The 27,754-nt window shown below is 39.0% G+C and overlaps 2 protein-coding genes across 7 annotated transcripts in view; one reads left to right on the top strand and one right to left on the bottom strand.

Annotated features, from left to right (window-relative positions):
- Positions 1-27,754, bottom strand: part of LOC135715273 (band 7 protein AGAP004871) — a 609,777-nt gene that overhangs the window by 133,781 nt on the left and 448,242 nt on the right. The window lies entirely within an intron of this gene.
- Positions 1-27,754, top strand: part of Fhos (Formin homology 2 domain containing) — a 290,675-nt gene that overhangs the window by 166,806 nt on the left and 96,115 nt on the right. For all 6 annotated transcript variants that reach the window (XR_010519023.1, XM_065238599.1, XM_065238600.1 and 3 more), the window contains 2 exons: positions 10,805-10,914; positions 26,059-26,117. Coding sequence is in view for 5 of the 6 variants with exons in the window: in XM_065238599.1 (XP_065094671.1) it covers positions 10,805-10,914; positions 26,059-26,117 (169 nt within the window). In the remaining variant the exon portion in view is untranslated. The remainder of the gene's footprint in view (positions 1-10,804; positions 10,915-26,058; positions 26,118-27,754) is intronic.

The raw sequence follows: 27,754 nt of genomic DNA, 5'->3' as shown, positions 1-27,754 counted from the left end.
TTTATGTACCACGACTCAAGTGACAATTTTGGTTTATCTTAGTCTTGTAGGCCATGATTTGATCTTCAAGAACGCTTTAAATCTTTGAAAAAACTTTCAACGTTTCTTTGGATAGGATACATGTTTGGTACACGTTATGGGCTATTTATAAAAGTTGCAAATTTTCTAGTGGACGGGTTCTGCTGTCATGCATTTTTTTAAATCAATTACTAATGTCTAATGACACTGAACTTTAAAAAGTTAATGAGAGCAAAGGATCATCTCCAGTAAAACAAAGCCCAGTACAAACTCGTGAACCAAAATTGAACCATCCCCGTATCAATTGTGTATAGTGCTCCCAGAACATACGAACTTTTTTGGCACTGTATCAAGCAACAGCATACTGGTTGCTCAAATGCAGTGAGAGTTAGGAGTTCATTTTTTGCACCACCACACATTCTGCTAGTTTCGACCAAAATTGGAAATAAATCTCCAAGGTTACCACCGACCGACCAACCAACCGTGTAGTAGTGCACTTTGCTACCGACTCTCTACTGGCTATGGGAATGCAAGGATGCACTCACCACGCCGCGCATCCGCATCTGCCATTTGGGAGCGTTTTCTCTGTGTGGTTGCGATGTGGCATTCACCGTCGAACGGACCGGAAGTGAATCAATGGCGAAAATGAACTGACATATCTACACGCAACCGTATAGGGTACCAACTGCACTCATAAAACTTGCGAGAGCACTTTTGTGTAATTCAATATCTATTTGAGTTTGGCAGGCGGCATTGTCATCGAGGGAAGCGAAGCGAAAATATGTGCTCTTTTGCTTGGAGTGCATTTTGAACAGTACTTTTTTTACGACCTGCGTCCTGAAATAAATATTGATGCGACAGCGCATGCAGTTTATCAATTTCGCGTTCGCGTTTTTTCTATATTTATATGTATTTTACTCATAATTGTGTGCCTCAATCGAAAGGCTTGTTTAATCAAGTGCAGCGTGGGTATTTTTTGCCTTCTGCATTTGATTTGGCATAGCATTCGAACAGTGGTGCGGAAACGTGTAGACGCAATTTTCTGATTTATGAATGACGAATTCGCCTACAGCCTGCCTACCAGGGCTCAATGAAGCTATTATTTAATCGGTTATCGAACACTGGACGACGACAGCAAGAGATCCAAATTAATTATTTTCTACACCATCATAGTTCACTGCAGTGTTGGCATGAACCGGTGTAGAAGAGATGAAAAAGTGATCCTATTTCATGGAAGTATCTATTGCCTCAATATTTTAAATATGTAATCAAATTGTTTTTTTTCTTATCTTAACTAAATTCATTACGTTCAGCAGCAATATAGCTATGGCAAAAAACAATAAGGATAACATATGAATAAACTAAATTGATTATCATATCGTTACATATAGTCCACTCTCCCTTACACGGTATTTATGGGACCATCGACTTAAGAAGGTATCGAGACACTACATAAAGCATAACAATAAAGAGCGAGAGCATGACCATGATTAACCACCCGCGGTTGCTATTTCGTTATTGCCAGATTAACTGTCATGACATTCAATGAAAGGTAATGCTTAGGACTAGCATTCATTCTAAATTTCTAAAATCTAATGATCTCATAAAGCATGGGTCACTTAGTTATGGAACAACATCATTTGGGTTTGTTTCGGATTTGAATTAAAGGATTTGAAAACGAAAAAAAAATCGAAACGAGTTATTCGTTCTCGAAATTTTCCCTTAATACGACCCATCAAGCCGCGCACAATAGTCTCTTCCACTGTTTTGGCGATTTTGTCCCACCAATTTTTCATATGCGCTGCCGTATTGATGACTGTTTCACCTTCAGTTTACTCTTCATAATTGCTCAGTAGTTTTCAATGGGCCTGAACTGGGGACAATTGGGTGGATTGAGGGTTTTCGGAATAAACTGGACTCCTTTGTTGTATATCCCGGCTGTAGTGACAACTCGCAAGATCCGGCTAGAATATCACCGGACCATCATGTGACTGGATGAAAGGCAGAATTCGTTTCTGGAGACATTCGGTTTTGTAAAACTCCGAGTGCATCATTTTCTCAGTGCCGAAATCTTTGTCTTCTGGCTACAGCTGCAAATTTCCTGGCAGATCATATATTTGTGTGCGAATTTATCTGCAAAAACAAGTTTTAATCTGCCAGGGACACCACCTCGAGCCTTCGCTTTGTAAAATTTTGGTTCTGGAAGCTGTCCGAAGTCGGCCTTTACATAGGTTTCATCATCGCTAAGTATGTACCCACCGGACTTGGTCAGCAGTTCGTTATACTGCTTTCGAGCACGGGTTCACGGCATTCTGCTTGAGCGATCCATTTGGTTGCCTACTGGCGCGGTATGCCTGTAAGCCTTCGCGGTAGTGAATTCGCTGCACTGTACTACGGACGGCTTCTGATGGACCTCACAACCTTTCCATGGAGCTGACGGTAGGCAGTTTCACTCGGGCGTTTACTTTGAGGCTTTCGATTCGTCTTCAAGGTTTCCCTGTTCGTTTTGAGAACGCGCCATACGGTGTTTCTAGTGGCGTTTTTGAACCTGGGTTAGTGTTAACCTGACTCTGGAATTAAAAAAAAAAACATTTTCAGTTTGAAGAGTGTTTGGTATGTTGGTGTACGTGACATCGCGTGGAGATAGCTGTCAAACACTTTGTTACTTGTTTATTGCAGTTTCACGTTTTTTCAGTAGATAGATAGAATATAGTATAGATAGAATTAAAAAAAAATTCCAGCAGATGGTTAAAATTTGAATGGAATTCCAATTAAAATCCAAATTGTTTCTAGTGTGTCAGAAATTTTACTTTACTATATTTGTTTAAACATCACAATTGGTGGAAAACAAAATTAAATTGTCGAATTTTGCTACTTTTGTATTAAGCTTTATTCCAGGATGGTAAAAAACAAACAATCATAAATGCATTTTTTTTTTATCTAATTCCTAAGCCATACTTTAAGAAAAACCTAAAATAAAATGTTTCGAACAACTGTACAAGTTAATTACTTTACTGATTATGGAAAAACTAACATCGAATAAAATGGTACATCTCTACCAAGACTATGTTTACAAACATATTTTTTTAAGTCTTTTTTTTTAGATAAATAGATGAGATGAGATAAGGAACCAGCAATGTCTTCGATAAAAATAAGGAATCTTTAAGCAATGAACGTTCACCGAATTCATGCAAAAAACGCGCAACATCTTTATAACTATTCATTTATTGAGAATTTGATTAAATTAGGGATACTAAAGATGTTTTATCATTTTGATTTGCTCAATTGTCAAAGTCACAATATATGGTTAAATTTTCTAAATACTAATCGTTTAGAGGTGATTTCATGTACAAAATTAAAAGGGATGTTATTGCAAGGTTGTGATCCTTTTATTAGCCTTGGTTTAAAAAAATCAAAAAGCTCAACATTTACCGAAGCAGGAAAAATTTAAATTAAATCGAATTGTAAGAATCTGTCACTGTCTGGTGACGATAAAATTCAGAAATCGAAAACAGTAGTTCATAACCTTAAACAATCTACATATTCTTTGGATCTTAATTTCTTGAAAGCTTACGATTCCTTTAAAAATTCCATTTCCACCCTGGTTTATTATAAATTCGGGTTTCCTTCCTAATGTTATTAAGCACGATTCCCGTCATCTTTATCAATATTTTGAATGAGATAGCTTGGATAAAAGAACCAGGATTGGAAAACCAGAGGATTGTAAGACCTAAAATTAACTTAAATTTAATACGACTAGAAAAAAAAAAATTGAAACTTGACGACAATCCCTAGAAATTTGAATGGTTCTGGCATCCTGGATAAATTATTTATAAACATGTAGTATTTTCATACCACTTCATAAAATACCGATGACATATGCCGAAGTATGACTGAAAATTCAGTTTCGATTAAATGATGATGGACCTAGTAATCCATACGGTATAATAGCGTTCGGTATAATGGTGTTCAGCTAATCGGCGTCTAACCTAATTCTGCATAAAAAAAAAAATGATTTGCCCCTCCCCCTAATTCAAAACCTGACTACATCATTGTGTGCATGTATCTATTGCCAGCTAAAAAATCAGCACGTTTGGATGGAGGACGATAAATTGCGGACTGCACTTAAAACACATCCTCTCTCACTAAAGGGGATTCATGTAAAGTCAAAACATATTGAAAATCTTTCAGCATTATGACAATTTAATTCCTAATCGTGTAGTCTTCTCCGATTTCGGCAATTCAGTGAATTTTGATTTATCTATGACGCAGGAAATCCACGGAATTCCAGAGCATCATCGTCCTATGATTGCTCCGTCATTATACTCTGTAAAGTTTGGCCATGTTGATTCTGCGAGAACGTTTTTCACAGATGGATCTCTAATAGAGGAGTCCGCTGGTTTTGGTGTATTTAATGAATTTCATAGCGCCTCTCGAAAACTTGAAGCTCCTTGTTCTGTGTATGTGGCTGAACTGGCAGCAATTCACTACACTTTGGAAACTATTGCTTCACTTCTTCCAGACCACTACTTTATTTTTACGGATAGTCTCAGTTCTGTCGAGGCTATCCGTTCCATTAGGCCGGTAAAGCACTTCTCGTATTTTCTCTTGAAAATACGAGAACTGCTTAGTGCTTCATCCGTGCGCTCTTTCATCATCACCTTCGCGTGGGTCCCTTCGCATTGCTCAATGAGAAGGCGGATTAACTTGCGAAGGTGGGCATAGCGCCCACCTTCGCAAGTGAATCCGCCTTCTCATTGAGCAATCACAAATATCGCCTTCCATAGCGGAAGGCGACATTTATGATCGACTAATCGCTTATAGTGAATTTTTCTCTATTTATCGTCAGCAGTCACTCGTCAATGGAGTGAAGGGAGCTTGGGACGATGGCTACATTCAATTATCCCTAAGGTGTCGAAGTTTGCATGGTTCAAAGGGTTGGACTTGGGTCGAGACTTCATACGCGTGATGTCTCGTCTCATGTCCAATCACTATTGTCTAAACGCTCACTTGTTCCGTGTGGGGTTGAGACACAGCATTCTGTGAATGTGGACAAGGTTACCAGGACGCTGATCACATCCTTTGGTCTTGTGCGGAGTATCGTGAAGTCAGATCACATTTTTATGATTCCCTTGGGCTCGAGGTAGACAACCTAATGTTCCAGTTCGAGATATTTTGGCTAGACGCGATCTGGAGTTTATGAAACTCGTATATGTTTACTTTAAGAATATTAATCTTAGATTGTAAGTTTGATTAACCTTGTGTTTAGTTTGTATTTTGAACGTGTGGGTTTTTTTTCACAATGTCTGTTTTCAAGATGAATAGAAAAATATTCATGTTTTAGGATTAATTAAATATTTGTATCGTAAACCACATTTCAAACCTCCTTCTTCCCTTTTCACATCCAAAAAATTGTTAATCTCAACTAACCTCGAGACAACCGCGAGTACTCGGTCCAGTTCCTTTAACTTTAAATATAAGACAGTAATAATGTATAACGGAAAGGATAACTCGGCTCTGTAAAGTTTATTCGATTGAGCCTGTAAAAATAAAGTAATTATTAAATAAAAATGACTATTTAAATGCTAAACCAAAATCTTTACAATAAAAAAGCATACATTTGCTCGTTCACATTCCTGTGTCCAGTACCTGACTTTGAACGAAGGAATCCGGATTCCGCGTATCTCGTAACAATCGTCTTGGCTGTGGTTTTGTTGAACCGAAAGCGACGTCGGAACTAGAAATAAACATATATTGCTTGCCTATGATGCAAATTCAAAACGGATAACAATGCCGCTTGGAACTGACTTCCGTTTACCGGCTGCATATTATCATATTATCATAATCTATAATATTACCACTTCCTCCGAGAAATGCTCCACTACGTCTCTGACAAAATTATTGACCCGACATTTTTTGTTGTTCGGTTTTCTGATAATGGTCAATGTGTTCATCGAAGTCGGAATCGGAATCGGATTCCGATTCCTATTCCAATTCCAATAACTGAACTGCAGAAGCAACGTTTTGCATGTTTATGTTGAAGATTTTTTCACAATCCAACAACGCACAGTTTGACAGCTCAGATGCAATTATGTTGGTGAACCCTATCAGTAAACTGTGAAAAATTACAGTGCGAACCTATCAATTTTGGAGTTCAAACTACTGAAGAACTAAGTTCAACCCGTACGAATAAAAAAAACGTTTTGACAGTAGTTATGTTGATACTGGTGCAAAACTGGGTTGAAACTGAACAAAAACGAAAACTACATAGGTAAATTCAACACTTTAGTCAGCTTGGATGCGGACCACGATAGATTTTCCAGGTGACTGCGACAATTTTTTTAATACGCTCCTCTTGCAGGATGACTGTCTCCTAAACAAGAGCGTTTTATGAACTAGACTAATACACTGTTATTGTTAAAGTTGTTGCCAACAAATAGACGTCAAAAGCTTCCGAAAACGTCTTCTAGGAGCGCTGTAATAAGCAAAAGAGTTTATTCCATTACTAAGTGGGCCATGGTTTACTTTATAAAAGGTAATACATACTTGCACCGGTCGCGCCTGAATGCAGGTCAATTAGAAAATGCTATACAAATGTACCATTATACAATGAAATTTTCCTTAAACCATTTGAAAAATCCCGAAAACTTTGAGATTTGGGCGTAATTGTTTTTGTAAACAAACATGTCAAACGCTGATTTCTCGCGAATAAAAGAAAAATCTCGAGCACAAACTATACTAAATGATAGATGAACCATTCACCTACCTGTTTGTGTTGTTAGTTTTTTTTAGATTGAGCTTTAATTCACGAGAAATCGTCAAATGAAGTGTTTGTTTACCAAAGCAATTACGCCCTAATCTCGAAGTTCTCCGGAAATGCTAAATTACTGCGTACTTTTAGTCAGAGTAGCATAGCCTCAGGCAAGCCTGTTTTAGAAGCTTCTAGGGTTGGCATACCATATTTTTCGCAAAAATTGATCATTTGTAAATACATTTGCACTCACTTGACGAAATATGGTTTATCTTGCAACAATTGATAGAGTAGGATCTGAGCTCACTGTAGATATGAATACGCAACATTTGAATACACAAGAATAAGTTTTTTCATTGATAGTCCAACATCAACAGCAATTGTTTCTCAATTCGTCTTTGGGACTCAAAAATTTAGAACTGCTTTTCTTCTAAATGCACCCCAGAAGTCTGTTTTATCGATTGCTTCCCATGTTGCGTGAAGTGAGTTAAAAGTTATTAACAAATGAGCAATTTGAGCAAAAAACGCTTGCCCGTCACTACGTTTCACCTGACTAGCTACGCAGAAATTGAGCTTTTATCAGAAGGTAAAGGAACATTTCATCGTTATAATAGTACATTTACATACCTGCCATTTCCGGCCCTGGTATTATTTTTTGTAAAGGATGACAGGAGATGAGGGGCCTCAGATGGAGTAGTCAGTAAAGGTATAATATTACCGCTCAATTCCCGGTCCCATCTAGGAAATGTTTCGGATTGGATATTTTCTCGACTTCCCTGGACATAGTTATAAGTTGACATTACAAAACAAACAAAAATCAAGCCAAAAATGTTTTAATTTAACAATACAATAAGGTTGCGGAACACTTGATGGAAGAGGTGAACCTCAAACTCCGTGAATGCGTATTTGGCAAAACATAGAGTGAACATAACAATATCAGAGCTTCATGTGAGAGTAAGGTGCCAGAGTGACATAAAACAGATGATTAATTTATCAACAATATGTTACTACACTTACTTTTGTGTGCCTACTTTTTGTTCGTTCCACCCTTTATGGAATTGATTGACGTGATATTCGCTTCGTTGGATGCCAAAAAATCCTTTACACTTCCACAAGAAATCTCTGCGATGATGGATAACAAAGTTGGGTTTGCACCAGGGTTCGTTTTATTTAGTAAACGGTACGCTGAATTTAAATGATTTGTTCATGTTATGAAACAAAGCAACCTACGACTTCATATGCAAGAAGAAACCTGAGATTAAACCCACGATATTCTGCTCAGTTAACAAAAACGGTCACTCTAAGAACACAAGTCCCTTCATATAATACATTTATTATAATCGAGTTGTTGTTGAATCCATTCAAACCCGGTGACGGCGACAATGACTCAATAGTGTCGCACAACCACGGTGAGCAATAAATGTGATTCTAAAATTTTCTAATAACGAAGGGCCTGGGAACTCACGATTTTCTGTTCACTAGGAAAAAACGGGAGCAGAAGACTTAGCCCCTCATTCCACGACACACAGCTTATGATCGAGTTGATGTTATAAGCATTCTAATCTAATGAGGGTGACATCGACAGCAACTGCGACTGATCAGATCCAACAAAACCGCACAAAGTGCTAAATGAGCGGGGCTTGGGATTAGTGCAATCCATCCACAGTGAACATACTCCGTTGAAACAGTACTTTTAAGATCAAAAACGGCACCAGTCTCGTCCTTACAGTCATCCGAAATGTTAGTTCAACATCCATTGTTACAAGAAATAAACTATCCCTCTGCACGTGGAGGTTTATAATATTGGGTGAATTCGCCATCCAAATCGAAACACAACCATTTCTTCCGTTGATTCAAACATCCCTTCGATATAGAACAATACAAAACAGAGCATATGCACTAATCTATATATATATATAAATTAATTTCTGTCTGTCTGTCAAGATTTTGATTTTTCACATAGGGGAAATCGATGTAATTTCGGCCTAAATGCCCCTAATTTGGGCCCATAGATAAATTCAGCAATCGACTAAATTTTCAATAGCGACCAAAAATATTCATTAGTACCGTCCCAATGACGCGTTCATCTAGATAAAATTGATAAATAGCAGATTTTTAGAGCCATTCTTGTAATGTAATAATGAATTTCTGTCTGACCCTTATGGACACGGAAACTACTGAACCGATCGGCGTGAAAATTTGTATGCAGGGTTTTTTGGGGCCCGGAAAGGTTCTTATTATGGTTCGAGACCCCTCCCCCTCTGTAAGGGGGGGCTCCCATACAAATGAAACAGAAAAATATAGCATACTTTTTTTTAAATCGGTGCATAAAACTAATATTGAATTCCGAGCAAGGCCGGGCACACTCAGCTAGTAAATAATAAAAGTCTTCAGAAACATTTTACCGGAATCTATTAAGATTTCTCAAAAATAATTTAAAACGCATTCAGCAACCTTTTTCAATCGATTAAATTTTGTCATTATAGTGGAGTTTTAGATTTTATGTAGCCATAAAGCCTGTATTCTACGAACAATACAGTGGTTAAGATTCCGGTAATTCATGTCAAATTTAGGGTTCCAGTACCAAAACATATGTTATGAATTTACTTGTTTATTTTTTTTTTGTATTTAATTGAACTTTATGTCACAACCACAATTGACGCTTGCATATGTTGGATAATTGGAGTAACGAAATTTACACTACTGTTGGACTGTTGGATTACGAGTCCTTTTTCTATACGTTATCAAATTACAATTTAAAGGTTTATTTCCAAAATACTTTGGTAGACTAAACCTCCCAGAGGCTCAAGCCCCAAAAACAGAAAACTCGAGTGGCTTCCTCCAGCTCTACAACTTTCCACGCACACCTCTTCCAAAAGCCTAAAGTTCATCACAGTTCAAAACAATAACAAGCCATTTTTACTCACGTTCTTGAACTTTGATGCTCCTGCCCACCGTGGTTACCCTTTTGAAGATTGTTAAACTGTCTTCCTTGAAAACTACAAAACGATGGGCAATGATGCTTGTCAGCAGAACAAACGCATAGCGTTCACGACCAGAACTACAGGTGAAAGTCCACGAATTCAAGTAGTTCCCAAAGATCTACAAACCGTGAGACAATTAAACGCTTTCTTCCCCTCCTAACACATGTGGCCAAGGTGCGTCCAGTTGACCTTCAAGCTCGTAGCTTAGTTTTCTTTTTCGATCTTCGTAGTACTGCTTCTCAGATGGTGGCTCATTACGTGAAAAAGGTGTCGTTGTTGAAAATCATTAGAGCAGTTTTTTTTTTTCATTCCTTTATTTCTCGTCGTCACCAATATCTTCTACATGGTGTTCCTATGGCACTGCCTTGTGGCCTTCTCATAGAATTAGTGTCCGGCGCACCGATGGTGTAATGTAGGAATTGCACATTAAAACAGAATGGTGCTCGGGGACGATCCTCTCAACAGTGTGAAAGACCCCAAACGGCACATTCTTGGTTGGGAAAACAATGCCCTTTCCTAGTCGCGTCTAGAGCTGGGCTTAGGAGCTAGTTCACATTGCAGCGGATTGCAGGTTGAGGGAAAAATAACGAGAAATGGATGTACGTATATTCTTTTTATTGCACGTAGAAAGAAAATCCATTTTATAGGATTGCCCGGCGAGTAACATGGAGAAAGACAACGAAAAAAAAACGGAATTAAATGCATTTAATTGGAGATTAGTTTGCAGACCATCGCATTTGTTGGTGGGGCTATAGGGATGAGCGTGCCTCCGCCAGATCCACCCAGTCTCATCGAGAGGCTTAGCGAAGGTCGTTCAACTTCAACGGTTTTTATTTCGTTTTGTTTATTTTTGTTGCGATTGCATAATTTTAGCTGAAACTCGTTCTTGTTTTTCCCCTGGTTTAGTGTATCGTCTGTGAGGTTTAAGCGTGTATGTTTGCCTTTCTTCTTTCGATTTTGATAAATCTGTGCTAAATCTACATCGTATTTTAGCATTCTTATGGTTCTTTGTTCTTCCTTGCTTATTTTTTGCTTTATTTATTCGTTTCAGTTGGACGATGCAGCTCTGCAAGTGTACAAAGACGGCGACTACGGAGCGTATCTGGATTTGGAATCATCGCTGGCCGAGCAATCCGAAGAGATCGAGGGACTGAATGCGAAGTGAGTTGCAATAAAAAATTCTTTCAAATGGTTTTTGTCATCAATAGGATTGCAACAATATTGGGTAGTTTTAACGGTTATTAATTTTAATGGTGTTGACAGATTTACAATGCTGCTATCTGATTCACACAAAAACACACAGTGGTTTTTGAGATTGCTTGCAAACACTTCTATTGATGAATTGATTACTTGTAAACATATCCATTATGTAGCATAGAAACAGGAATACCGTATGCGTGATAATGTTTGCACCATTAAGCAATGTCAAACTTAAAAAAAAAATTAAAAAATTTCGTTTTTGAGTTTTTTTTTTATTTATTCAAAGGGAGGATGTTTCCCAGAGTATTAAACTATGTTTATCATCGATCTAGTTTCCATTTGCTGCAATTACGGCCTCTACATGCTTCTGGAGTGCACAGCAGGTTCCAATAATGTAGTCTGGATCCATTTATCTCCAGGTACGGGTCAATGTTTGTCTGAGGCTTGCTGTACTCGTGTGGCATTTAGAACAGGCCTTGGCCTTCATGACGCGCCATATTGAGTAATCCAGCGGATTAAGATCGGGGCTGGATGGTGGCCACATATCCTTCGCCCAGAACGGAAGATGTTCCTGCAACCACTTCTGAGTGCGGTTCGAGGTGTGGCACGGAGCCCCATCTTGTTGAAATTCAACATTTTTCTTCGGACTGTACTGTTCTTTGATCCACGCAAGAACATACTTACTAAAATCTCGATGTAGACCTCCGTGTTGACCTTGTCGCCTTCTGGAATGAACACCGGGTCCCATCGGAAGCCACCAGTCCAAACACCATAACGCTAGCAGGATGCTTGGTCAGATACACGTTCTTGTGCTCGTCGGCCACGTATTTTACCGGAGGAGAACTAATATACCGGTCGGTTTTGGAATTTGATACGGGATCGACGGTAAACATGCTCTCGTGGGTGAACAGGATTACCGGATTTTTTTTCGCTTAAGGAAGTTCAAGATTTTCTTGCACCGTTCGACTCGTAGCTCCCGGATACGGTTGGTAATCATGTGAGTTTTTTTTCCGTGCCCTCGACTTCGCCCCGCAATCTTCCTTTACGATCTTCCGTGCCGTAAAGTTACTGATCTCGTGTTCCTTTGCCATTTTCCTTATTGAACGCACTGGATTCACCCGAATCTTCCTTTTGATAGCAGCGATAACCCTCGGAACCCGAGCTGACCTCGGACGACCTTCGGCCACCTTCGCGGATAGTTGTCCTTTCTTTTCTCGGTCTAAAACCCTTTTGACGGTCCACCGGGACACTCCCACGACGATTGAAATGTCTGTTTTGCGACATGTGCGCGTGGGACAAATCACGAACGTTTGCGCTTTTCAAAGTAAAATATGTCCTTGCTTCTCGTGATCCAAATTCGATTGCGATTTTATTTGACTTCGCTTCTCGTGATCAACATTCGTTAACGCTTTTACTGATGACAATAATAAATAAAAGTTTTTTTTAGTCTGGTGCTAAGTAATCGTCGACTACCCGTGACTACCCCCAACCACAGCACTATCAGACGTTGGCTATTAAGGCTTTCTAGGGCGATTAAATGATATTTTTAGCGTTTTCAAGACATTATTGGTGTTTTAGGGTCATTTTGGTGGATCGATTCATTTTTGGTATTGATAAATTTTTAAAGTTTTAGGACTTATTTGTAGATTCTTGGTAGTTTTTGACGTTTTAAGAGTTATTTGGCCTATTCTAGAAGCCTCAATTTTCACGTATTTGAAAACTGTTTAACATAACTCAAATTTTAACTATAACAATATTGGTGGGTCGCGAGCTTATACAATTTCTAAAAGTTGGTTGCAATTGAAAAAAAGTTTGTGAACCACTGACTCATAGTATAAAGAAGGAGTCAACTTAAAGCAAGAAATAATTTGTGCATTTCCATTGCATTTTTCTAAAGAAAAAAAATATTTGTGAGTACAGTACCCGTTCGAATTTGGCATGGTTCGATTTTGGTAACAAAACCACAAAGCCGTTCGATTTTGGGACGGGGTTCGATTATGTATTTTCGCTCCTTTTTTTTGTTCATTAATTTATTTAATAAGGCTCAACCGAATTAACTTAACAGAGCCGAGGATTCTTGGTCACTATGCAATACATCTTAAAACTATAGTCAAAAGGTACAACACAATAAACACTTTATCTTCCTTATATAATAAAACAGCAAAAAAAGGTTATCTTCCATTTTATTCCACTTAATTAATTTTGGTATCCATGACAGATACGTATTTCGACTACAATGTGCAGTCTTCATCAGTGTCATTCCCACTAAAGAACTATTCAAAATCTAACCCCCTTAACTACTCATCCCCTAGGTATAAAAGTCAAGATCACAGGTATAAAAATGAAACTACAATGTGTTGAATCGGAACCTACCTAACTAATTAAAACCAAAGATTTAAGTAAACTAAAGGAGAAAAATCTATTCAACTCTCTTATAAGGAAAATCCCCAAAGGCTTGGTAGCCATCATAATGAAGTAATGAAATTGGGTTGTTAGCTTCACTTTATCTTCCGCTATCCAAAAAGCCTCCTCCATCAGAACTGGAGCCACTTCCAGTAATTTCATTGTATGGCAGTTACGCCATCGTGGGGCAAAGCGCTTCCATTGCAGCAATGGACGCAATACATGAACAACACTCACACACTCATCACGAAACGGTTGTTTTCCAAAGTCGACGACGCATCGACCGAAAGAACTGCTGATGAAGAACAATGAGGAGGACCACACCACAGTGGGGAAAAATCGACCCAAAATCCCACTTAATCAGACGGCGCACGGTAGGAGTCCTGCAAAATAGCCTATCTTATGTGAAAAAAAAAATCGAAGAATCGATTGGTGATGGTCTCGTTTAGGGTTGACTTCGGGAAGTGGTCCATTTTGCCCGATTCACCCCTAATTTTGGAAGAAAAATATAATTATCATCCAGAAACTGAACTTGGTGCGCTTAGATTGAGCCAACGTGAACATTAACCTTGTTAAAAGAGCTGGGGAGATGAATAAAGCTAGTTTAACTTTGATCAGACGTCAATAAGTGGTCCATTTTACCCGATTTCCCCTTGTCCTATAAAAACAAGATTAAAGACTCGGTAAGCAGAATTTGACGGACAAAATATTGAACTTTATGCACTAAACTATTATACAATTATCCAAGGAATCGAGTGTTGCAAAGTTCGCCATGTGGCGACCACTGTAAAACCCCATTTCACCCTATATTCCACTCAAACTTGATCAAACTCATATATCTCATACCGTCATTAATATTACACGCACTTGCACTGTACTTATGTAAAAATGCCCGGAGAATCGAATGGTGATGGCCCCGTCTTGGTCAGATTTCAGTAAATGGGCTATTTTGCCCGATCCCCCCTCAAATTAAAAAAAAAAAAAAACTATATAAATGACGTGGAAATTTAAATTGGTACTATAATGGATAAACCTATATGCACAAAATTATCGTAGAATTATCCAAGGAATCGAATAGTGCAAGCTCCGTCTTATGGTGATCTTTGTAAAACCCCATTTTACCCTATGTTCCCCTCAAACTTGAACAAATTCTTACATCATGGGGTTTTATAGATTTTTTTTTTTTTGTTTATTAATTTATTTGGTAAGGCTCAACCGAATTAACTTTACAGAGCCGAGGATTCTTGGTCACTATACAATACATCTTAAAAATATAGTCAAAAGGTACAACACAATAAACACTTTATCTTCCGCTATCCAAAAAGCCTCCTCCATCAGAACTGGAGCCGCTTCCAGTAGTTTCATTGTATGGCAAATTGTTGTACGCCAACGAGGGTCAGAGCGCGTCCATTGCAGCAATGAACGCAAAACGTGGTCAGCACTCACACACTCATCACGAAACGGTTGCTTTCCAAAGTCGACGACGCATCGACCGAAAGAACTGCTGATGAAGAACAATGAGGAGGACCACACAATGGTTGCTGCCGAGAAAACAGCCGATCGCGTAGCACACATCGAGAGTGGTCTGCTTTTGTCGACAGCCGAGTGAACACTGGGTTTTATAGATTAGCATCATTAATATTATAAGCACTTGCACTATAGTTATGTAAAATTGCCGGACCGGTAATCAAACCCAGCCGCCCCAGCATGATCTTGCTTTGCAGCTGCGCCTTTACCGACTTTTCACAGGGGACTTAAAACAAACGACTAATTTAAATGCAAACAAACCAGACAAATTCGCTTTAAGGATAAGGGAGAATTATAGGGTTTTATATTCTTATTAATTAGGACAATTTTTAATATTCTGCAACTAGGACATCTGGTAGTATCAACAAAAGAAAACCAAAGCATTTTAAGACAATTTGAACTGAAGTTTGTTTATTTTTTTTTAAATTTAGTTTTAATATATGTTAACGAATTGTGATATTGTGAAAATATGTTTAAACTCAGATCGTAGCAAGGCTCGTCTCATTCAGCTCTTTGTAGTAACTTCCAGTGAAAGTGAAAAGTTGGTTCGACGAGACGTTGAAAATATGGTCCGTGGATTTCTTCGACGTTGGATTCTTTTCTACTCAAAAATCATGGCTGGATACAGTTTACTTGGTGAATAGCAAGGTACGTATTCAGAACTTTATTGTGGTTCCGGTACTACTACACAAGGCACTTGTTTATTCTAAATGGTGATTACTATTATTCTTATTCAAAGTTCCATACAACTAAAATATATATTTAGGAAAAACGGACACATTTAATCCCTGGGAACCAGTATTCTGCATCTTATTATTTAAGGCTTTTCACTTTGCTTTTGCAAGCATTTTACCAGGTCTCATCTTACTGTTTTAGATGAACTTTCTCAGTATATACTAGTACTTTGTAATTGGTATAAATTACCAAAATAAACCGACTTCATTCATTCGTCCTTTTTTTTAATATCTGTGAAAAATTACAGAAACTATGATAACTGTTTACCGAACGTTCAGCTGTTGAGATTTCGGTAAAATTTTACAGATTTCTATTAAAAAAATTAGGTGTTTAGAGAAGGGGTAGTTAAAGTTTGCTTTACGTAAGAAAGAGAAAAAAAATCATATGTTTGAATTCTTATATTTGATGTTTGATAATACAGGTAAAAAAATGTCATCACTAATCTTGCTTGAAAAATGGACGTGTTTGATTTTATGTTTTTTACATCTTTGTTTCCGTTACACTTTTGAAGGGAAGGAGGCTTTTCGCGTTACAGGTAACGTAACAGTTCAAATTGGGTAACCCCTTATAGGGTGACCGGACAGTAGTCATAAATACGCTTGCCATACGTACGATTGCCATAATAGATGATAGCCATAACAGATGACAGCCTAATGCTAATGCTAATTAAAATCTCCGCTTGATTTATTGCGCATTTTGCCCCAAAGTAGACTCCTGCGATGAAAATAATCCCTCAGATTTTTTTCTTCGCTCAAGCCAGTAACAATGAAAATTGACCATTGTGAATGTAAAACACCATTAAATTTTGCAATACGATATCATATTGACATGCTATCAGTGATATCATTTTAAACATTATTAGTTTTTAAATTTTCTGATATAAGTGAAAACAATTCTGAGGGATTTTTTTCAGCGCAGGGGTCCACTTTAGAGCGAAATTCACAATAATCTATATTTTTTTAATTAGAGGGAAGATTGGGCAAAACAAACCATTACCAGAACTCAAACTTATATTAATCCATCATCATTCGATTCTCCGGACATTTTTACATAACTATAGCGCAAGTGCGTGTAATATTAATGACGCCAATCTATAAAACCACATGATATATGAGTTTGTTCAAGTTTGAGGGGAATATAGAGTAAAATGGACCACTTATTGACGTCTGATCAAAGTAAAACTAGCTCCATTTAACTCCCCAGCTCTTCTAACAAGGTTTAAGTTCACTTTGGCTCAATCTAAGCGCATCACGTTCAGTTTCTGGATGATAATTATATTTTTCTTACAAAATTAGGGGTAAATCGGGCAAAACGAACCACTTCCCGAAGTCAACCCTAAACGAAACCGGGTCGATTTTTCCCCACTGTGCAATGGTTGCTGCCGAGAAAACAGACGATCGCGTGGCACACATCGAGAGTGGCCTGCTTTTGTCGACAGCCGAGTGAACACTGTATTTTCCGCTCCTTGCGGTTACAATGTTTAATAAAATTAAAATGTCTTAGTCATGAAGATGAATCTTCTGAAATTTCAAAATAAAACCGTTTGGTTTTGGCAACACTACATTTTCGGGCTTGTTGACAAAATACATATTGCAATTGGATTAAAAATAATCGATGATAAATTATGTCTAACGTCTGTTATGGCTACCTTACATTATGGCTATCGTTTATTATGGCTATCGTCTTTATGGCAATCGTACATCCGTAGGTGGCAAACATCCGTATGACTAACGTACTGTGGCGTTTCCTTAACCTCATCCTACCTGTGCACCAACTCTCGAAACATAAACAATTTTCAAAATATTGCTTGCGATGGATAGATATCTAGTAAACTAGAAGATTAAGTGTATTATTCAAGTATGAATGTGGCATTAAATCTGGTTTTGAAATTTGGTAAACAGATAAAAATTGAGGTTACGGGACGCCACTGCTAACGTATTTATGGCTAATGTCCGGTCATCATTTTTTTGCGTGTGCGTGACGATGGATAAATGTTATTTATAGATTGTTAGATAATCGCTCGGATTATCGTATTATTTTTTGTTTTCATCGTAAAATTATAACCTTCAATTTTAATTTTCTGTCATAGGATGATTTTCCCAGCTGGTATTGATCTGACGAGGAGCCTTCTTGTTTTTTAGTTTCCCTCGAAAAACCCTCTCCTTGCCACGGTAGCGCAGGTGACGATCGATTTTCCGGTTGGTCTCAAGTTTGTCGGTCTACGATTAAAAAGTCAGTACATACTCAAGTATCTCCGTGCGCTAATGATACCTACTCGTCTATTTCTTTCAAGGTCTCATTAACAAAACTAACCGTGCGGTCCGAGATAAAAACTCAGTGGAAATTAAACCGAGTTCGGGGCGCTACGATTTTTGTCCAACAAAAGTCCCAGTGTGCCAGGGTCCCAATTGCCTTGAGAACTTGAGTCAAAAGAACTTAAGACTTAAAGCGACCAAGTCTTTCTCAACGAACAGTCCAGTTCTCAACAGTTTGTTCTAAATTCCTTTTAAATGTTGCGAAAATGTATATCTGTTGTCAGAAAATGCATTATTGTGAAGTGATACTATGTACACAACCGAACAGATTTTACCAAAACATTTTTTTGTTTTGCTTTATTAGAGAGATTTTCAGCCTTGGGCTGGTTCATCTCTCATTTTTACCAAAACATATCCATTGGATATTATCCAAGTAACACAAGCCAAAAAAAGCCTAAAGGCAATATAAGTGGTTTATCAGCACTATAATACATAAAATAAAATTTGCATATTTCCTGAGTAGAAAAAAAAATCGTGCAATATCCATCGATATCTTACATAATATTCATTTGCCATTGATTAAATAAGGAAACCAATTTTACAAATAACGTAATACATCCCATTGTGTGCAAAAATATGCAAATTCATTATTTGATACTCATATATTAGCAACAAGTTTCGCTAAAGAAGTCATAAAGTCCTTCATTTCGAATGCAAATTATAATTTAACAGCAATCACACCCTAGTGCCGAATTCCAATGTGGCTTAATTTCCGATTTCTGCACGCGACTCACCCATAAAGCAAAATGCAACATATTTACCTACCCTCCCCGAGTAACGACGCCAACAGAGGAATGCTTTATGGCGTCACCTAAACGAAAATCACTCACGAATAGCCGCCACCGCTGTGGTCACAGCTTATGAATTCCACCCGCCAACAGTTGACTTGCTGTTTTTTCGGTTGACTACCGTAATTTAATTGTTGCTGCTGCTGCTACTGCATCAAAAATAATTTCACTTTCTACGCTCGCATGGCCCCAGTCTGGCACCAACCAGCCAGCCAGCAGAGAGAATAATAAAAACCCACAGTCACATCGAGCTGCAGCAACAGAGCCCCGAAGCTCAATCAAAGCGCCCGCGGGTGGTGGGTGTACAAACTAAACCCACAACTGTACTACCTTCAAGCTTATGTGGTGTGGTGTGTGGCATGCTGCCCGGTTGGTTGGGATGATGTGATAAAACATGACGCTAATTTCAATGCTACCGGCGTTTCCGTTTGGCGGCCTACAACTGCCATCGCCACGCCATGTGATCGTGTGTATGTTTTTACGGCTGTTTTGGTTCATACTTCCCCGCAACACACCGAACCGAAAACGAAAGCTAATTTGGTTGTTAAACACTCTTTCGATAAGTAGCTGTTATAATAAGTGCTGTTGTTGATTTTTCGAGGCTCATTAGCATGTGGCGGTACACGAGAAGTTGCCCGCCTATTTTTTTTCTATCTCTTGCAATGAGCATCGTCATATTGCTATTCGATTGGGTTATATTCTGAGACGGGTTCTGTCAACATTGGAATGTGGGACACTTTCGGGAGGAAACCAGAGAAAACTTTAATAATCACTAAACGCTTCCAGATAAAAAATCTCTTTTTTCCGGTCAACTTATAAACGAAAAAAAATGCAATAAATTGACACCCTCTCGGAACAGATGGATGGTTGGCTTTCCCCGCGCATAGTTCACATCAAAAGCTGCTCTGTGGTTGTCGGCGACAAACGATGCCGCTCTTCCAAGAACCGAAGATCATTTTGCAGCAGAGCAGCAGATAGAAAATTGTGGTCAGCGGCGTAGTAAGTGGTTTGGTCGATTTAAGTGCGTTGAGTGAATTAGACCTACCGGTGCGTTGCTAAACAAAAGTCAGCAACCACATTGTCCGTTCAATTTGGACAACAAGCCTGCATTGTTTTTTTGTTTTTAATCGATCGGTTTTTATTTCTATATTTGTACGATAATTTATTGATTGATCCATCCAGAAATCATTTTTTTTTTTAAATTTATGTTTAACGCTGACCATTCTAGATATTTCTCGGTAGCCTCCAGGGAAGAGGATAATATTATAATGGAGGGAAGAGGATAATATTATAATTGAACGTACATGTTACTTAATTATTCTAAAATCTCGAATTACCCGTGTAACATATACATGTAACGCATATTGTGTTTTGTATTCGTTTTCGGCCGGTTCGTTTGTTTCAGAGTTTCCGTTTACTTCACGCAAACCAAAAATTTATTACAATGAATGTTAGTTCTATTTCCTATCATCCTTTGTTCATGAAAATCGCAGCGAATGTTAGAAATTGACCTTGCAGACGATGTAATGATGTTTATTTTTTTTTATCCCGTATTCTGTATATGCTTTCACCTATCCACCTATCCAAACATGGTAAAACAACGCACAAACTTGCCTCGATTCTCTACAGCAGAACGAAGTCGAGTATGCGAGGAAATGAGCCCTCTTGTTTGCTTTTAGCCTATCAATATCCCGAAACATCGAGAGAGCAGTGGAGAAAGCACAGGTCTGACAATTGTAACGTTCGTGGTTCGAGTCCCCCAGTCGGCACTTTTTTATGAATAATTTCACGCACTAATACACTCCACATTTTTCTTTCTCCATTTTCTTGAATTGGACTGCAGCTCGGAATATCGCATCCTCGGTTCATGCGGTCTCCACTAATATGCTCTGATGATGAATCCCACATAATTGTAAGCGAATTTTACATCCCCCGGTTGGGTGTTCGTTTAAAATTATTCTTACTATGCATAGTTAATCGTCTAACTTGTATTAATTTGTCCGAGAACTTGTGCTTCATATAAATCAACTGTTGGATGCTGTATATCTTGTGGCGCCGGTGGTGTAGTGGTAAGCGTGATTGCCTCTCACCCCAGCAGGCCTGGTTTCAATCCCAGTCAAAGCCGCTGGGATGTTCTGAGGGATAACATCTCTGATCACGCCTTCCTTCGGAAGGGAAGTAGAGCCGTTGGTCCCCGGTTCATGTAATGGGTCGATAGGTAGTGTCCAGGTGTGGGAGCTGCCTCTCTGGCGCCGGAAGTATTGGTACTCAGCACGGAAAACAAACCAAGGGAAACAAAAAGAAAGCTGTATATCTAAATAGAAGCAGAAACTTCAAAAACTTGTTCCGTAGTCCATTTGTTGTAAAAAAAATCTGTTTTCTACAGGAAACAATGAGTTGCAAAAAGTGCCTACAACACATCCACGGGAATGATTTTTGTGCTGAGTGCGATGGGAGCTATGTAAGGCGATTTCATGCGAAATACTATGGCAAAACGTTGCGACGACTGTTTGGTGCGATTTTTCAAACACCCAGTGAGCAACCAGAATGAGATTAAAATATCGCAACATTCCACTATCATTGAACATGATTCGGCCGATCTGAAATGTAAAGTAGATGGAATACTGAATACGCTATCTTTGATTACCTCATAGCAAAGTACAACTGCATTGTGGCATTCAACCCCGGTTACACCGTCTAAGCTTCTCAATGGAACAAACGCTGATAACATTAACACTTCTATTTTAGACAAACATACTTTTGCGCATGCGGAGAAAAGCGATACTTTTTCGTTATTATTGACCAATGTTGATTGCAGAGCAGTGATTAGGTAACCCGATGTCTTGATGCGCCATTAACAGCTTACATACAGTGATGCAAAATATCATGACACTCACGTGACACTCGTCTTCGCATCAACCGACTATCGCTGACAGATCGTTTTGTCACGCAGTGAGAGTTAGAGCCATGGCAAACAACAATCACCAGTAATGGTCGCTGCTCACAAGCAAATCTTTACACTCGCTGCTGATAATTAAAAGCACAACGAAAACAGTGAAGACTTGAGAAAAAGCGAAACGACAGAAGAAAATGAAAACAATGCCTACGCAATCCAAGTTCGTCTCGGCAGGCGCGAGTGTGTGAGTTACAAACAAAGCAGGCAACATTAAACGGAAGCTGTTGGGCTCACTCACCAACACACTCACATAAGCAACTGCTTCAAAACGAGCACAGATGAGTGTCGTGATTGTCAGGAATGACCAGATCGGTGATAGATCACAACAGAAGACGACATTCACCAGTTGCTTTTTGCTTCTTTCGTCAGCTTGATGGATGGTCATGGAGAGAGCTTCGACGAGCACATTGATAGGAATGTACACAGCGTTACTACCGTCAGCTGTTTGATGATGGTGATTGTGATAGGTCGCAACTCTGCTTGCATACGTGTCACGAAGCTGGTGCCGAAGTACCGAGATTGTATGGAGCAATTCAAACGCGCACTATATTGTCTGTGGTCTTGAAGAAAAACTTCAAGTCGCCTCATCCGTTAATGTATCGATTAGGTAAAGGAGTGTGCGTTTGACTAGTACTGTTGCATTAATGGCCCTTTACTCTTTTTCAACTTCTATTCAATTTTCACACTGCCTTAATATAGCGGAACTATCTACCTACCCTATTCAGAACATTCTATAGCTAATAAATTTCCACACTTAAGCTTCATGTTGGATTAGCATAGCATTTCCAACCAGCTCTGCAAATTGTAAACTTGTAGTTACAAAAAAAAAATTTTTTTTTTGAATGGTAATCCATGATTGGGGCAAAGCGTATTGATGTAGATCAAATAATTAAATAAAGAAAAGTCTGTTCACACACCACAATTTAAAAAACGGAACTCGATCATTGGGCTACCCGGCTTTTTTGGCGTCCCTGCAATATGAAAACAGGTTATAGATTTTGTCGGGTATTCCCCGCATTTGAAAAACGTAGTTTATCATGTATTAAGATAGCTCTATCAGAATGTATTTTTTACTTTCTGTTAAACGATACATGAAGAACTCTGACTACCCCTTCTTATTATTTTTCTCCTCCTCCTTCTTCTTCTTCTTTTTCTTTCCTCTATTTAACGTCGGTATCTGTTCCGCAATCTTGTGCCAGGCAGCTTCCACACCTGCGTAAGATATCGCACACATTCCGAAGGAAGACGTGACCAGAGATTTTTATGCCTCAGAAAAATCCCACCGACCTCGGCTGGGATTGAACCCAGACCCATTGCAATTGCATTGGGATGAGAAAGCAGTCACGCTTATCACTACACCAACGGCGCCGGCTCTGGCTTCCCCTGGTATCGTCTTCCGACTTTCAGCAATTGTTTTGATTTACCTTCGAAAGCTTCTTTTGACAGCGCATGGAAGTTTTTCTTACAACTCCAAGGCCTTTTTCCGTAATGGCAGGATGCCAAATCCGGCCAAAACAGCACCGTAAAATCGAATTGCTTCAGCAAAGGCAGCAGACCTTTTTCCAAATACTCGTTCACGTAAATTTCTTGGTTGACGTTCCCGGTGACAATGAAAATGTCGTTTTTTAAGTCGCAGGTACAGATAACCTGTCAAACCAGACCTTTCTTAGGGAACTTCGATAGTTTCATATGCTTGAACATGTTTGCCACCTTTCCCCTTCCGGTTACCGTATAATACTGCAGCCCAGGAAGCTGTTTAAAGTCTGCCTTGACGTAGGTTTCGTCGTCCATTATCACCCAATTGAACTTCGTCAGCATCGTCGTGTACAGCTTCCGGGATCGTGTTTTGTTTATCGCCACGATTTGGAGTCGCTAAGTCGACAGTCCGACTCGTTCTTTGGCTCAATGTACGGTTGTAGACGACACTCCCTGGGGTTCCGCTTGAAACCGCAGGCCACTCTGTTTGTCGTCACTGCGGCTTCCGGCGTTCGATTTTCCCCGATCCAGGCTACCTGTCTGCCGACAAATGTTCCCTGGACATTTTGATTACATTGGTGACAGTTGATTTGGCAACTTTTACCGATTTTTCTAACTCAACGTACCAAAATTGTATGCTCCTATTGCTTGGACGCTATTTGGATAACTGAAGAGTAAATGTTAAAATCAAAATAGAGGCTTCAATCTGCACGCACACACTTACAAAATGAGGGGTATTCAGGTGTTTTAAATGCTCGATTAAAAGAAATGCGTCAAGTTTAAGGCTCAAGACACCATCACTCAATTCAGATTCTTCTTGTTTTTGAAATATTCTTCAATAATCATCACACATACATTCACACACAAGCCATCCGAAAATTTAAAGCAAGTATTTCATGATTTGACATCGTATATTTCCTGGGAAAAAAACGTTCACTGCATTTACTTACTTGTGTTCTTCGTAGCCTTCCACAATTTCACGTAATCGAATACACAAAATTTAATAATAACTGATGGTCAAATCTCTTGATGAACAAAATAAAACACCAACAAAATCACTTCGACTCCACTTCTTTGCTAGCGAACGTAAAAGAATCATTGAACAAGCGTCGCCAGATGTATTACCTCTAGCAGTGAATATAAGTTTATTGAAACATGCAAATACGAAGTTTAAACCAATAACTTAGATGAGTGGATGTTTTTAATGGTGATAATATCACCAAACTGAATATAAAAAACTGAATAAATTAAACTAAAAGAACCTTTTTTGGAACTTAAACATTCCAATTACAAAGGTAAAAAAAAAGATTCATACAAACAGAGGAGATTACAGATTAACGTGAAATATAGCTCAATCAAACGTACTTTTCGCCGAGCAACGAACTTTTCAGTCTCGGAGCACTTAATATTACATAACATGTTTGTTTACGTCTCATCTTTTATGTCAAAGATGGATTCCGTCACGTGTAAAAATAATTATTTGTAGGTGTGCAGAAGAGCTGAAATCTGTGGAAACATGAGGTTGTGAAGCCGAGCAAATTTCCAACCCGAAATCTGTCCTAGACTGGACTGGGATTTGAACTCAGTTCCCCAGGCTTGCCTTGGTAATACCGGGCCCTTACCGACTAGGCTATCTGAGGTTCAAATGTTAGAACATCCTGAAATCCAGTAGCTTCCAAAGCTGTTATCCGAAACCAAACATAATTGAATCCACATCGAATAAGGTGAAAAAATGACCTGCTCTTCAAATAGCAGTATACAAAAATGTGACCATATTTAAATAGAATGCAATTTCTTCAAACTATTTCTCTAATTCATCCTGCATTTAGATGCATGCGTTGATTCGTAGCAAAACCTTACCACGCCCTTGACCGTGTGACTTGTTAAGATCTGACGATCTGGTAGGTGCTAGGAATCGTCGCTGCTGCCGAGTGGAAACCATTTCTCATGTTTTTTTTCATCTCTGGGACTGCTGGGTCCTTCTCGGAGGGTACAAGGCACATTGCAGCGCGCTGTGTTGCGGGCTGATGATGAGTTTGTACCAACTTACCTGTTTTTTGCTCATTTGCTGCTGCAACTGTGGGTGCGCGGACTCGGTGGAAGCTAGAAGCTAGGGAACTTTGGAAAAAAATGCTAACTACCATCGCTTTACGTGCTTTGAGTGGCTTTTGATTGCATTCCGGTTTCGGGTGGCCGTACAGTGTTGCCAGACTTTTCGATCGTATGTTGTCTTTCCCTCAATGTTTATTGAATTAAAGTGTACTAATAGGCATAAATAATAATTCATTAGGCATCAATAAAACCGATTTTACCCATATATGGAAACACTGTTGATCAAAGCCATTGCCAACCAAAACCGGTCAAGTCAAATTTATAACATCTCCTTCTCTGTTTCATACCTTACCTATGGAGAAGGTAGCAGCAGAAGTAGCCACAGCAGCAACTTAGTCTATAGCTTGCAAGAGGAGCAAAATTGCCGGAAGAAAATTTATTCTTTCAATTATGGACGGGTAAAAACTCAATTATAAAATGTTAAAAAGTGTCCCACTAGCATTTGTTACGGTTCCACGCATTCGTGGCACTGGGAAAAGTGTCTCTCTAGACAGCAATGCGATGCGGTGCGATGTGATCTGGATTTCTGTCTTCTTGTCGTCCATGTGACAGTTTTGCTAATGATTTCCTGGGGTGAAATTGATGGGAATCATAATAGAAATATCTTAAGTAAAATCGTTGTTTTAATTAAAATGTTAACACAATGTCGGTGACGCAATACATTCACAATTTGTACGAATGAATGGCAGTGACCTCCGTTTATGAGCTCACTAGTGTGTTTGTAAGAGTAAATATTTTGTTTATGCTTGTTTGGTCACTAAAGTGTCCCATCTTCTTTCTTGTTTCGTTTCAGCCGCAAAAATTCCCTCGTCGTGCGAACGCAACTAAGCGTTAGAGTTCACTCCATCATAGGTAAGTACCCATTCTGTTGCTCATTGGTCAAACAGCAATTTCACTATGTTTATTATAGTTATTAGTAAATTCTGGATATTTATTGTATTTGTTCGCGTAGCTTATCATTCAGGCTGTTCCTGGTTGTTCATTACGACGTATTCAGAAGTCGTCGTCATCCCCATCGGTTCATTTTTTTGTTTTTTATGATCCTTGGCAAATTCAAATAACGATTTCTACTAGTTTGTAAATAAATTGAATTTTAAGTGACATCCTAATATCAGTTTGTAGTCACTTCATCACCTTAGAATTAGAACCAAATTTCTTGAGACTCTTACAAACGGTCACAAATGGATGCAAATTTTATTGATGCAGGTGTACTTGGTGTACGCCACCACCGCCGATGATTCTGGGTCAGCGTGCTGCCGTGATCATTTTTAATACGCCGACGTTGTAAAGGGTTCAATACTCTTTTAAATTTTAGGAGAAGTATTTCTCGCAAACTACCCGAAATTGGAGCATTAAACATAACTTTAACACGTATCAAAATTCAAAAACAATATATTCCAGTGATGGAAACATGCTGGCGCCGGTGGTGCAGTGGTAAGCGGGACAGCTTCCTCACCCCAATGTGGACCTGTTTGAAAAATGCATTTTGCACAGTAGGCATTAATAAATAGGTCATCACTCAATTAAATACAGTGTTATTCGAAGGTATAATCTTAAGAGATTTACACGGATGAGATCGACTCAAAATTGAGTTGAGTTCGACATAATTTTGCAAAAAGTGGATTTGCAAAACGAGAAAAACCAAAAAACCGAGAGAGGATTCTGACTGAGTAAAATTATCATCAATTTTCCTCATATTCGAGAAGTTTTTCCTGGAAAAGCTTAGAAAAATTTCTACCACTGTACATTGCATTCGTAACGGCGCCGGTGGTGTAGTGGTAAGCGTGATTACCTCTCATCCCAGCAGGCCTGGGTTCAATCCCAGTCGGCGCCGCAGGGATGTTCTGAGGCATAACATCTCTGATCACGCCTTCTTTCGGATGGGAAGTAAAGCCGTTGGTCCCCGGTTCATGAGTTGATGGGTCGATAGGTAGGGTCTAGGTGTGGGATCTGCCTTCCTGGCACGTCGGTAGCATTGGTGCTCAGCACGGAAAACAAGATCGACGGAAAAAACAAACCAAAGGAAAAAAAAAAAAAGATTGCATTCGTATACCTCCCCATGGAAAATGTTGAGACCATCATCACTTTCATAGTTCTTCTATTCTCCACGAGTGCCAACGTTGATTTGCCAATACAAAACAGTACACAACAGAAAGAAACACTTGTGAATACTACTGTTGCGACATCTGTGTGAGAATAGATGTACCTCTTGAGCTAGTAGGGTAGTTGCGCATGTACTAGACGTTTACACAAACATACTCCCCCCTCAAAACCAACGGTTTTCCATTGATGAAACGGATATTGATGAGATGAATATTACGAATATAACACGAAGATGAGCGACAACCACGATAACTGCACATGTATCCGGCATACCCACTCGCCTTTTGGAGTGAGCATGTTCCCTGAACAGAACTGTCCTAGTCCACGGTGAGTCAAGAACGTACATGCTCAGCTAGATGGCTACCTTGAAGGCCACACCATCGTAG

Source organism: Ochlerotatus camptorhynchus, unplaced genomic scaffold, assembly GCF_037179485.1.
Source record: "Ochlerotatus camptorhynchus isolate MF236.1 unplaced genomic scaffold, CSIRO-AGI_Acam_v1.1 ptg000840l, whole genome shotgun sequence".
Taxonomy (NCBI): Eukaryota; Metazoa; Arthropoda; class Insecta; order Diptera; family Culicidae; genus Ochlerotatus; species Ochlerotatus camptorhynchus.
The sequence above is the reverse complement of the archived record's forward strand: the minus strand, read 5'-3'. Positions and strand labels throughout refer to the sequence as shown.